The sequence below is a fragment of the Lepisma saccharinum genome, chromosome 3 (assembly GCF_977018435.1).
Source record: "Lepisma saccharinum chromosome 3, izLepSacc3.1, whole genome shotgun sequence".
Classification (NCBI taxonomy): domain Eukaryota; kingdom Metazoa; phylum Arthropoda; class Insecta; order Zygentoma; family Lepismatidae; genus Lepisma; species Lepisma saccharinum.
In genome coordinates this window covers 33,657,137-33,670,721 of record NC_139231.1, presented here as the reverse complement: position 1 = coordinate 33,670,721, position 13,585 = coordinate 33,657,137, and the positions used below count along the sequence as shown (strand labels likewise).

The following is a 13,585-nucleotide window of genomic DNA, read 5'->3' as shown; positions in this document are numbered from 1 at the left end:
TTGTTATTGCAAACATTCTTGCCCCTGTACATCGTCTCCTCTGTAGATGACCTCACGATCTTTTGTCGCTCACGGAATCTGGCGTCAGCTTCTCGTCAACTCCAACTGACGTTAAACCTTTTGGTTGACTGGTCCTCCCAAACTGGTTTCAGCTTTTCATCCGAGAAATCCACGTGCATTCATTTTAGCCATCAATGTACCTGTCATCTTAACCCAGACCTGCACATGGGTAGATTGCCCCTGCATTTCGTGAATGAGGTCAGATTTCTCGGCATCATCTTCGATATGAAATTTACTTGGCTACCTCACCTTTGCTAGCTAAAATTCTCCTGTCTAAGGGTTCTCAACCTTCTACGCATTTTAAGTCATACGTCTCGGTGTGCTGACCGAATGGTACTGCTCTGCCTGTACCATTCACTTATCAGGTCGAAGGTCAATTATGGATGTGTTGTCTACTCGTCCGCCAGACCATTTGGGTTTTGAATTCTCAACACTGTTCATCACACTCGTAACAGTCGTGAGTCTGTATGTTGCATCTGAGCTGTCGCTGTCTCTATAAACTACTACTTTCATCTTCGTTCATATCATCTCCCGATGAGAGAAGGCTGACTATGTACCGATTACATTCTCGTGCCACAAGACAATTCGGTGTATAGACGAGATCCTATCAGCACTTGGTGTTGATAGTGATTTGCCTGGCATCTGTCCACTCATAGCGCCTCTCCTAACTTGGCAGTTTCCTGCACCTTCCATCGACATATCACTTACTGCTCTCCAAAAGGCAGAAACACCAGTGGTCGAGTACTAGCAGCGCTTTTTACAGCTACGCTCTCAGTACCCCAATTTTAATGTATTTTACATGGATGGGTCCAAATCTGCGGAATCAGTAGGATTCGCCATTGTGGTGGACTCAGTAAGTCACAGTTTCGTCCTACACCCTGCCTGTTCCATCTACACGGCAGAACTGTACACTGCTGTAAAGGCATTGTATTTCACATATATTCACGTTCTAAAGAACGTCCTTGTATGCACAGATTCCACCAGTGTGCTCTGGAATTATTGAATTCCAGACATCCTGTAGTGCAGCGAATCTTTCGATGGCTAGTGTCCTTGCGTGCCAGAGCTGAAGTGTGCTTCTGTTGGATCTCTAGCCACATGGGCACCCAGAGAAATGAAGCAGCCGATGCTGCCGGCAAGTCTACTGATGCAGACAGCGACGTTCTTGTCCACCTTCTGCCAGCTAGGGACCTTCAGAATGTGTTTCGTCGATGCCCTTCTTGACACTTGAAAGGAAGAGTGGTACGAGACAAGGGGGAACAAGCTTTCAACCATCAAGCCCGTTACTGGTGCTTGACATTCCTCGTCCCGTCCCTCACACCGAGAAGAAGTGATCTTAACGTGGCTCCGAATCAGACACAACCGTCTAACACACCATCATTTGCTGCAAGGACTAGATCCCCCATTGTGCCATACTTGCAACGTTGTTTTAAGTGTTCGACACATTCTTCCCAAATGTGCAGATTTTAATCACCTCCGACAGTGTATTAACCTTCCGAAGGACTTGTCATCCATGTTGGGTGGCAATGTCAGTGTTTTAGCCAATGTTTTTAGATTTTTGAGAAGAGCTGGTCTCTTCCACTGTCTGAGGTAGTTTTTAAACTATCCTTACCTTTTTAAATGTGTTGTGTTTGTCCAATGCAGGTCTATTTACAACCTGCATTTTTTAACCTTTCTTGAGGGATTTTTTACATCCTTTTTTTATCTTTTTAAACTTGAGGTAAGGGTATCTTCCCCGCATTCACTGAAGGGTGCAAAATAACCTGATGTGCCAACACACCCAAAAGTTTTAAATCGATCAATCAAATATCTGTATCGGTTCCAAAAATTATCTGTGAGTACATCAGCATTGGTAAATTTTCAGCTTCGTCACATCACTAGATACAGGTAATTCTGACAAAATAAAATAAGAAAAATAAGGAGAGAAACAGTTTATGTTTTGTGAGCTGGCTACTTCATCAGAGAATAACTAAAGTGTGAACTACAGTGTAGCCAGATAAAGATGTTTTCCAATTGGTATGTTAAATAGCAGTTAAAAGAACCATAATTTTACAATAGGAACCATGTGAAATATTGTAGTTTAATAAGCAACTTTATAATGCTTTATTAAACTTACCATTTTATCTTTTACAGATTTTGCCTGTCTGTCAAAGAGGATATGCTATTTGCTAAGGAAGAAGGCATGAATATGTCATAGCCAGTGAAGAATGTGAAAAACCTATTAAATGCTCAAATGAGATTTATTTTAAATGAACCTTGTACTGTGATATAAGTTATTATATGATACCATTATGTGCTGTGCAGTTGTATACTGAAAGGAATTATCATAATCAGGTATACTTGTGAGTGAGGGAACACCATACATAAATTAACCTTAACTTTCTGATTAACTATGGTTAAATTCATAGGACAAACATGCGGTAAAAGATAACTTATTCTGCTATTGATTTTTGTGACCACTGCCACCATTCACAGAAGGATGTTGATTGACATTCAATCAATTCTATAGAACAGGGTGTCTATCAGTCAAGAAATCAACAGGTAGGTCAAGACATTATGCTTGTGGTTAAGAATTTTTGCTATTTTTTACAGTACTGAATTTACATTGTTATATTGCTTGATTTGCTTTAATTTACTTAACTTATTGTGCCACTTTTGGTTAATTTACTAAGATGGGGATGAGTGATTTTGTCATGAAATTGATGAATGGACACTCACAAACTTCAATGCCCAGGCCAGGATTCGAACCTGGGACCCCTGGCATCGTAGCACGATGTGATAACCATTCTGCCATGGAGACCGGAATGTACCTGTACTGGGATTTGATAAAATTGAATATTCGGAAATCTAAAATTATATTGAGTTGTGGTTGATTGAGTTGAATTCACTTTGTTTTTTAAGAATTACATTCTTATATGCATGAAGTTTTGCAAAAATTTGAAAGTAATGTGGCCATTCCCCATCCAGGATGAAATCTGAAGCATTAATTTTTACATACATCCTTGCATGTCTGGTGTGGTACATTTCTTTGAACAAACTTTTTGGCTCCTTGTATGCATGCGATTTTTGTCAAACGTAGCAGTTCGATATTTGTCATTCTGCGACATCCTACAAAAATCAAACTGTAATTCCATGTCAAGAAGAATCCAACAAATCGGGATATATATGTTAAATAATGTCACGAAAAAGTAAAACAGAAATCTGCATTGGTAAACTTCATATAAATTTGACAAGTGCATGATGCTCCAAACCTCAAGTTTTCTCCAACACTCGTATTGCAATTCACCCTCCTTTTTTTTTGTTCTGTCTGTTCAAACTCGTGGAATGTCCAGTGTTATGAAATAAAATTATAATAATAAATATGTAAATATTTTAATATCATAATTTCTTTAATCATTCAATTCTAAAAGCATATCACTTTCTTCAGTAATTGATGTAATTGATTTCACTTTTCATCTATTTATACGATTGGCATCCAGGAAGTAAGTTCCAATTAGTAGGGACCTTGATTTTTCGCAAACTTGATAATAGTGAAAAATGTCAATTGCTGCGAAGTAGTGTTTATGAATGTGCAGTGATGTGTGGACACATTTTTCACCCTTTCGAAATAGCAAAATAACGAGAATTTGGCATAAAATGTGAATTGTTGGAATTTTTCGCAAATTTTAAAAATGTGCTTAAACAACAAATAAAAAACCTCGAAATCCAACATTTATAATTTTATAATGAGTAGGCACACATTATGTCCAGATCTGTCTCTACAGGGTGATTCTAAAGGTATAGTACAAACGAAAACCACAGATACCTCCCATGAAATAGAGACGAAAGTTCCCCTTCCACTTTGCCGAGAGATGCCTCCGTGAGGAGCTAGACAACGCCGAAAACGTGTGAAAATGAACTTCACACCTCTGTACAGCCAGTACCAGTGAAGATAGAAAGGCGTAACAAACGAAGTCAAAAGGAACACCAAAGTCGCCGATCCGCAAAACAACAGGCGGCAGCTGCAAAAAGCATGTGCATGGGGTTCCACAAAGGAAATAGGAGTGTCCCGCAAGACAAGTGAAGGGAAAGGGTAGCGATCGACAACGGTAGGGAGAAAAGAAGCTATGAAGCATGAAGTAACAATTGCACAGCGGGAAACGAACACCATGACTGAAGCAGTGCAGTCGAGAAAAGTAGTGCGGGGTTGCAGAACCACGGGAGGACGACGTAGGATGTAAAAACACACCGAGAATGCAAGCAAAGTGGTCCGTGACACTCGACAGGCAACAGACGCGTACATGGTTCGGGGCAGAAATGGCGGCGCTGGCGGTGCATCGCAAGGGGAGTCCCCAAAACACAGTGGGGAGACACCGCAGCAAGAACAAAGCATGGTGCAACAAAAGAGAAAGAGGACCGGACGGGGAATGGTACCTGCCAAGGAGACAAGAAATGCGGGACGAGGGATTCCCCGTAGCAGCACCGAGGGGATGTCACACAGAGGTCGTGCGCCAGCAGGACAAACACAGCAACTATGGGCACAGGAGGTTATTGCTAATGAAAGGTGCACGTACAGATAGGACCACGTACCCCGTACTGACGTTGTAACAAACATCGTGATGGGGCCCAATCAGCCTCTTAGAAATGAAGCCGGAGGCACATCGCTGGGTGGGATCGGGCGAAAGGCTGCTGGAGTGTTGTACGGACCCCACCACTCCGTACGGTGGACGACACTAATGGACGAGGTCGGAATGTTTCCATCCCGATCACCAAGTCCACCGTTCCCAGACCTGACGCGGCTGCTTGCTTCCGAGCGCAACCCCAGCCGAACAACTCGAGTCCCTCCTCGGCCGCAGCCTTCCGCTCCGAAACTAAGCGTGGCCTCACACCACCGCAGCCGCACACTGCCGCGTGGGTGTGAGACCGGGCCGAGCAAGGCTGGACAGATAAACTGCGTGGGACAATCGTGTAATGAAGCTACGTGGGGGTATGAACATCTGTTCAACTGCTGGGTTACCCCACATTGGTGTACACAAACACCACACGATCGTACGTAGTGCTCCTCGTCGGCTCGAGCAAGACGGACGAAGTACGTGTTGTGGGTGAATGGGGCAAGAATGAAGGATGCTACATGTGTTCCACGATGACAAGGCCCCAGAGTACATGGCCCCACCTGACGGCAGTGGTCAGGTAGTGAAGAGCACAGGCATGGGTGGCTCAGGAACGTCAGCTGATTGTACGACAGCGCCGTGCGGACGTGTGGGCTGATTGGAAGTGCAGCGTCAGGGAGCGTGTCAGTGAAAGAGCCGGTGCGGTGGTGGTGTGCTTGACGTACGACAATTGAGTACGTTGTTTCAAAGCCGTTGTGACCAGTGTGTGTGTGTGCCACCTGTGCACTGCAGTACAGTATTCCATAATTGGCAATATACTCACCGTACCATGGAACGCTACACATTTGTAGAACTGAGGGACATGCATTTTGTCTACGGCCTTGCAGATGGCAATGGCCGAGCAGCTGCACACCTTTATCGCGGACGGTATCCGGAGAGGCGACAACCCGACAGCAGGTTGTTTTCGAACGTGCACCGTACCCTTGGTGAATCGGGTGTGTTACGTGCAGGCCATCATGTCGGTCACCCAAGACATGTGTGCACCGCGCCGGTCGAGGAGGACGTACTTGCTCGCGTGGACGACACACCGTCCACTAGCACCCGTAGCATTGCATGTGCAGTGGGAGTATCACAGTCGACAGTGTGGCGTGTCCTTCATGATGATCTGCTGTATCCCTATCATCCACAGCGAGTCCACGCGTTGCAGGCTGGGGATTACCCATGACATGTGGAATTCTGTCAACGACTGTTGCAGTTTTGTACCGACGATCCCCGTTTTTTGCACCATGTGCTTTTCACGGACGAGGCAACATTCACCCGTGAGGGCATCTTCAATTGCCGAAACAGCCATGTGTGGGATTATGAAAATCCACATGCAGCAGTCGAGGTGCACCATCAGACCCAGTTTGCAGTGAATATCTAGGTAGGTATCATCGATGAACAGATTATCGGTCCATACCTACTGCCACCACGTTTAAATGGCCGCCTCTATCGCATCTTTCTTGCATCAGTCCTTCCAGTGCTGCTAGAAGATGTATCCCTCAACGTGCGACATCGTATGTGGTTTCAATTGGATGGAGCGCCTGCACATTTTGATGGCACAGTGCGAACCCTTTTGCACCATACCTACCCACAGCGCTGGATCAGCAGAGAGGGTACCGTCCCCTGGCCCGCCCGTTCGCCTGACCTCACACCAATGGATTTCTTCTTGTGGGGCCATGTGAAAACACTCGTCTACGAGACCCCGGTGCCTGACAAGAAAACATTGGTAGTGCGGATACTTGCAGCATCGGCCGAGGTGTGTACCATGCCAGGGATTTTTGATAGGGTTCGCCAGAATTTCCTGTGACGCTGCAATGCCTGCATTGAATGTGGTGGTCATCAATTTGAGCAACTTTTGTAACAACGTCAGTCCGGGGTACGACTACGTACTACTACCTTTGCGTGGCAATAAACCTCCTGTGCCCGTGATTGCTGTGTTTGTCCTGCTGGCGCACGACCTCTGTGTGACATCCCCTCGGTGCTGCTACGGGGAATCCCTCGTCCCGCATTTGTTGTCTCCTTGACAGGTACCATTCCCCATCCGGTCCTCTTTCTCTTTTGTTGAACCATGCTTTGTTCTTGCTGCGGTGTCTCCCCACTGTGTTTGGGGACTCCCCACGTGCTGCATGTGTTTGTTTCCCGCTGTGCAATTGTTACTTCATGCTTCATTGCTTCTTTTGTCCCTACCGTTGTCGATCGCTACCCTTTCCCTTCACTTGTGTTGCGGGACACTCCTATTTCCTTTGTGGAACCCCATGCGCATGCATTGCGCAGCTGCCGCCTAGTGTTTTTCGGATGGGCGACTTTGGTGTTCCTTTTGACTTCGTTTGTTCCGCCTTTCTATCTTCACTGGTACTGGCTGTACAGAGGTGTGAAGTTCATTTTCACACGTTTTCGGCATTGTCTAGCTCCTCACGGAGGCATCTCTCGGCAAAGTGGAAGGGGAACTTTCGTCTCTATTTCATGGGAGGTATCTGTGGTTTTCGTTTGTACTATACCTTTAGAATCACCCTGTATAAAGGATGATGCCAGTTTTGTCATTTTTATTTTTCATAGTGAAGTGACCTCTTCCATGCAATGATATAATCAGGTAATATATTAAATTTTTTGTAGAAATTTTTCATGTTACTGGTATGTATTTGAAAATGAACAGTATCGAGAGTAGAATGAATTTTGCCTCTACCATCAATTATTCAATCAAAAGGTTAAAGTGTTCAATGTGTACGTGTACCAGGCTGGGTTGCTACCCAATCAGTATTGTTGACGGTGGAAAATATCCACAAATATATGTAGTAACTTATTGAGGATGTGAAAATTGTGGCTAACCAAGGATTGAACCTGAGTCTTTGGCATTCGGTGCCTACCAATGAACTGCCAAGTCAACTTCTGGTCTTCCCACAATTTCTAAAACTTTAAACTCTGTAAGTTCATAATGTTCACTTCAGTTATACTGCAAATTCTCATTACTCATGGACATTGGCAGAAAAGCCAAAGAGACAGGGGCCTCCCCCATGGTGCAGTGGTAGAGTCATTGCCTTGTAATCAAGGGGTCCCGGATTCGATACCCGGTGGAGGCACAAGTGGTTCAGATCCCACTTTAAAACTGTAGGTCCAGTCCCGATTAGCCATACTGTGCATAAAGCGGACTTAAAACACCAACTCAACAACAACCAAAGAGACAGGTTCAATCTCTCATTTAGGCACAATTTTCACATAACTTTTAAGTAAATTTTATTCTCATGTGTGCCAAAAGTTATTTCATATTGCTAGTGTAGTTGATATTGAAACTAGGACTGTGTCAATACCACTCCGAACTGATGTCAGTATTCTTACTGCACTGATATCGATAACAATCCTTGAAAATTGCTTACAATATTGATTAATATTAATATGTAAGCATTTCACTGCAACGATATGTTGCAATTTACCAGAGTTTTGCTTTAAATTATTCAAGAATTACATCAGAATATTAAAATGGGTGTCAAAACCACTTTCACACAATACTGGTTCATAATTTTTAGGATAATTAGACTCTGCGAAAGTGTTGCAGTGCATTTTTGCAGACCACAAAATATCCTTATTCCATGAAGCATCGGCCAGTATTGGTGACTAAATTCTAACCAATACTCTTAGATACCAATACACTGATTTCAGTATCGGCTCAGTTTTGATTGCAACCTGTACACACAATATATTAACCTTTTGGATCCCAAGCGTCTCGAACGAGATACCCAACTGTAACCCTCACGGTCCCAAGCGTCTCGATCGAGACGCTGTGTCAAGGTCGTAGTTTTTACGTTATAACTTTTCTATTTTTGGCTAGAATTTCGATTTTTTTCTTTTATATTGTTCCTAACACATGTATTTAACAGAAATATTTCTTGCACCTTTTTTTTCTTCATGAAAATGGAGGTGAAAAGGCGGGAAAAGGGACTTCTCTTTTCAAGGGAAAATATAAATTTCAAACATTTCAACAATTTTTAAAAAGAATTTTAGGGGTTTTTCTCCCTTCCCCCTCCATATATACGCCAAATTTGCATAAATTTTGCATTTTGAATTTTTGGGGGGGGGGGGGGCGGGGGCGTGGGGAAATGCCATTTTTTAAGAAAAGTATTTTTGAGGGGATTTCCCCCCTTTCCCCCTCCATATGTACGCCGAATGTGCATATATTATATATCGTCTGAATCTGTGATTCATTCTGCGTACAATGGTATATCTTTCATATCTCTAGGGCATTTAGTTTTTGAGCTATAGTCATTTCAAGGTACCGCTGCATTTTGAAGCTTGAAACAGTGGCGTGCCCACCATTCCTTTTGGGAGTACAACTCAAGTTACATTGGTCATACGACAATGATGCAAATATTTTTGTGTTCCTTACATGCCAGCGATAATTTCTATGTGCATTTTGAACTTTTCATATCCTTTTTTTCGGGGGGGCAGGGGGGCGAAACCCCATTTTTTTAAAAAAAAAGTATTTTCAGGGGATTTCCCCCATTTCCCCCTCCATATGTACACCGAAGATGCATAAATTATATATCGTCTGAATCTGTGATTCATTCTGCTTACAACGGTATATAGTTCATATCTCCAGGGCAAATTGTCTCTGAGCTAAAGTCATTTCAAGGTACCGCTGCATTTTGAAGCTTGAATCAGTGGCGTGCCGACCATTCCTTTTTGGGATGTACAACTCAAGTTACATTGGTCATATGATAATAATGCAAATATTTTTGTGTTCCTTACATGCCAGCAATAATTTCTATGTGCATTTTGAACTTTTCAAATGCTTTTTTTCGGGGGGCGGGGGTGGGGGAAACCCCTTTTCTTTAAAAAAAAATGATTTTCAGGGGATTTCCCCCCTTTCCCCCTTCATATATACGCCGAATTTGAATAAATTTCATATAGTCTGAATCTCTGGTTCATTTCGCGTACAACGATATATCACTCATCTCTCTAGGGCAATTAGTCTCCGATCTACACTCATTTAATTGAAACTCTGCATTTTGCTCAAAATCGGCTCGGGACCGAGAGGCTTACTTGTGAAAATGGCCTTGGGACTCAAAAGGTTAACCAGTATCTTACCTAGCCTATGAGAATACATAATTATTATTTTTTTGAGTGGAAAATCTGTCTACAAAACTTGTGCAAAATAAAAATAAACTTTAAATTTTGCATAATTTACAGGATTTTTTCATTGTGGCATTTTTGCAGGCCCCACAAAAGACCAGAATTCCAACTGATACTTTCTGATACGTCACTGGCATGGGCTCAGCCTTAATTTTAATATACACGAATTTCTACTAATAGAAGAAAAAGAGTGAAAACAAAATTTATCTGTATCTTTTTTTCAGGATTTTCCTGGAAGTATCTACGGTGCTTGAACTCAAATACTCCATGAGGACTTACTGGGTGATATTACCTGATGAAATTACATTACTGGTGTGTTTTTGTGCTGTTTGTGTCTTTTTAATTCAAGTGAGCATATGTGGTTTGCAGCTTGAGGACCTGGTAAATGTTTTATAACTCAATCATGTGTCTCATGTAATTATTCTACATAAGAATTTGTTTTACTTCAAATTATATGATTTTTAGGAACTAATCAAATGTACCAGAAAGTAAAAGGAAGATATTTTTTATATTGCATTGTAAGAAAAAATGACATTTACCTTTGCTCATTTCTCCTATCAATTTTAAAAGTTGACAGTTTTTATTAGTGTCTGAGTTCACTTGGGTCTATAAAAGAATTTATTTCTTTTGATTTTTTATAAGGTACTAATCAAATGTATCAGAAAGTAAAAGGAAGATATTTTATATGTTTCATTGTAAGAAAAAATGACATTTACCTTTGCTCATTTCTCCTATCAATTTTAAAAGTTGACAGTTTTTATTAGTGTCCGAGTTCACTTGGGTCTATAAAAGAATTTATTTCTTTTCAAATGATATGATTTTTTATAAGGTACTAATCAAATGTATCAGAAAGTAAAAGGAAGATATTTTATATGTTGCATTGTAAGAAAATATGACATTTACCTTTGTCCATTTTCCTATTAATTTTAAAGGTTGACAGTTTTGATTAGCATCTGAGTTGACTTGTGTCTTGTTTGTAGGTTGTTTCTTTTTTGTGATTAGATAGAAGCAATAGTTCAATATTTTGTCAGTTGGGGGTGTTAGTGAACAGATACTAAGCATCCTCAAAAAGTGATTGATAAGGCTGTTGACTAGAGTGTTCTGCAAGTGATGCCTGAAAACATTATTTTTTATACATTGTTGGATGGGACCCCATCCTCCACCCTTTTAGGAACACCAAACTTTACCTGGTTAACTGACACATAAGTATGTGATCATCACCATCATTCATAGTGCTATAGAGCCCACCTTGGGCCTTGTCCTTCTTCAAGCTTCCTTCCCTCATCACCTCTTTCTTCAGTTATACACCTTCAGTAGTTCTTGTTATATGCGGTATGTATTCTCATGTATGTCATGGACATTCAACATGTCAGTATTTGAACACCTCTCCTTCAGAACTTTTCTTGTTGTAGTCATTCTGATTAGGCTGTCCAAATAGAATTAATGCGTAAAATTTAAATTTTCTTCTTCTAATTATGTTTTTCAGGAAGGTGATACCTAAATTACCCTCCCCACAACAGTGTGATTCTTTGAGTTAAAAACAAACCAACCCCAACTGTCTGCTATAAATAGTTTTCCTGCACATTTGAAATATGGGTTTGGTAACCTTCTGTCCTGACAAGCACAGGCAGGAGAGGATGCTGCCTGATATTCAAGCATATAAATAAAATAAACCACTTTCTCTAGATGTAGGTTAAAGTCTTTTTCCTTGATCGTAGCATCGCTTTTGCTTCATTTGTAACCCTACATGCTTGGCAACAACATTCCAGTATATATTAACAGGAAGTAAATGTTAACATGGAAAATTAACATGAATAGTTTGGAAGTAATGAGGCCCCAGACAAGAACATCACCTGCAAAACAGTCCCGTCATTAGCCTTATGGAAAGAGTAATGTAGTCTAACCCATAAATATTATTCTAATACAATCTTCACTAGAGCTTCGTAGCAGTTGAAAAAAATTCAAGCATATTTTTTTAAATAAATAGGTAGTAACATGCAAAAAATGGTGGCTATTCTCTTCAACCCCTCTTGAATGCATCAGTAATAGGTCAATAATAGAAAAATGCACAAATATAAACACCCAACACCTCTTCTGCTAGTGAATTTAAATTGAATTTTGTTCCATATTTTGGAACAAACATTATAATTATTAAATTCTGAAGTATGCACAGGGTCATACACACACATGTATGTTCTAAATTAATTGACAAAAGTAAATTGCATTGACACATTACATCTCACCTCTTTAAAATAATGACAGTACAGCAGTAGATATTTAAAGAAAGTAAGTTATTATTTCTGTACATATGCAAATAGACTTACAGTGTATATAAGTATTGAGTTATTCAGTCATTGTTGTGCCAAATATAATGTAAAAAACAAAAATGTTAAGAATACATGTAGTGTTGTTGTTATACTGTATGAATGGTGATGCCCTACCAATATGAAAAGGGGTGCAGAAAGTGGATAGGGAATATGTATGTATGGTTTTGTATTTTCATTTTCTATGATATTGTATTTACAGAACAATAGACTGATATATATTTTTCTACATGTGATATACGTTAATTAGATTTCACATATTTGCTACAGTTAAAGTCCATTGAATTTTGTTGCTCACAGATAGTTACAAACATCAAATGCAGAAAGTAGAGGATTTTTTGTAAACCACACAACAGTGGTTATTTTACTTTAACGTGCCTCTGAATAATATAAACAGTGCACTTTTATTTTTAGAACAGTATTAATTGCAACTACACCATAGTGTTTGTGATGACTGAGGAGTCAATTGCAGATTTCATTCTTAAAAACAATTGTCAAAATATTTAAAATAACATGAAAATTTAACTTTGTACAAATCATTCCAGTTTTCCCCCCATATTTAGCTTCTTGATTAGTCTTTACAGTTATATGTAATTCAGTATTTTGTAGAAAAAGTTTTTTATATAAAATGTTTAGAAATGTGAGTTCCTGTAGTACAGCATTTGGATTTTTAGTGAAAAATGGTGTTTCAGCAATGCTGATGCTGATATATGTATATGTATCAAATATGCATTAAGTTTGTAACAACATAAACTGCTGCATTTATTTGTTATTTTATACTTGGAAAATGAAAACAAACAATAAAGGCTGGTTGTAATGCTTTAAAAGTGTGTGCTTCATTCACTAAAAACAAAAACCATACAGCGAGCAAGAGAACTAGATTTAACGATATACTGAAATTTACCCACCTAAAATATTAACTCTTTCAATATTAGCTTGGTACATATGCTGCACCAAAAGGTATTTCCACCAGGTATGCCATCGAACAGCATATGTACCAGATTCATTTTTGACTTTTGGAACATACTATGAATCGGATAATGTTTAGAGATCTTTGTGTGTGTTGGGGCAGGTTAGATAAACAACACTGTGCTATTTTCCCATTCTCTGGACCAAATGAGAGTTTTGCAGGCGAGACACAATCTTTTCCAGCCTGAATGGAAAAAGCAGATGGTAAGAGGAGTCCTATGTCGGCAGTTACAAAAATAGTCATTGTCAATGTTACTTGTTTTCACAGCAAGCTGGCACAGCCTACGTGCTGTTGCTTTCAGCAAAACCAAATGAAACATGGAATGAGGTGGGGGGGGGTTAAGTTTGTTTTGGCAGCCTGTCAACTATATATGAATGAATAAGTTCCAAGTTTTTGCATGTGTCATTGGCCATTTTACACTCTTCAAAGTATGCAAGGAAAATTCCTATCTAAACCCTTACCTTAAAGTTAAAAGAAGG

At 40.3% G+C, this 13,585-nt stretch overlaps 1 protein-coding gene across 2 annotated transcripts in view; it reads left to right on the top strand.

The window, feature by feature from the left end:
- The window catches only part of LOC145984966 (uncharacterized), a 56,143-nt gene extending 43,190 nt beyond the window's left edge, over positions 1–12,953 (top strand). For both annotated transcript variants that reach the window (XM_083118410.1, XM_083118411.1), the window contains exons 9-10: positions 2,191–2,598; positions 10,037–12,953. In XM_083118410.1, the coding sequence (XP_082974536.1) occupies positions 2,191–2,229 (39 nt within the window). In that variant the 3' untranslated portion in view covers positions 2,230–2,598; positions 10,037–12,953. The remainder of the gene's footprint in view (positions 1–2,190; positions 2,599–10,036) is intronic.
- Positions 12,954–13,585: the final 632 nt, after the last annotated feature.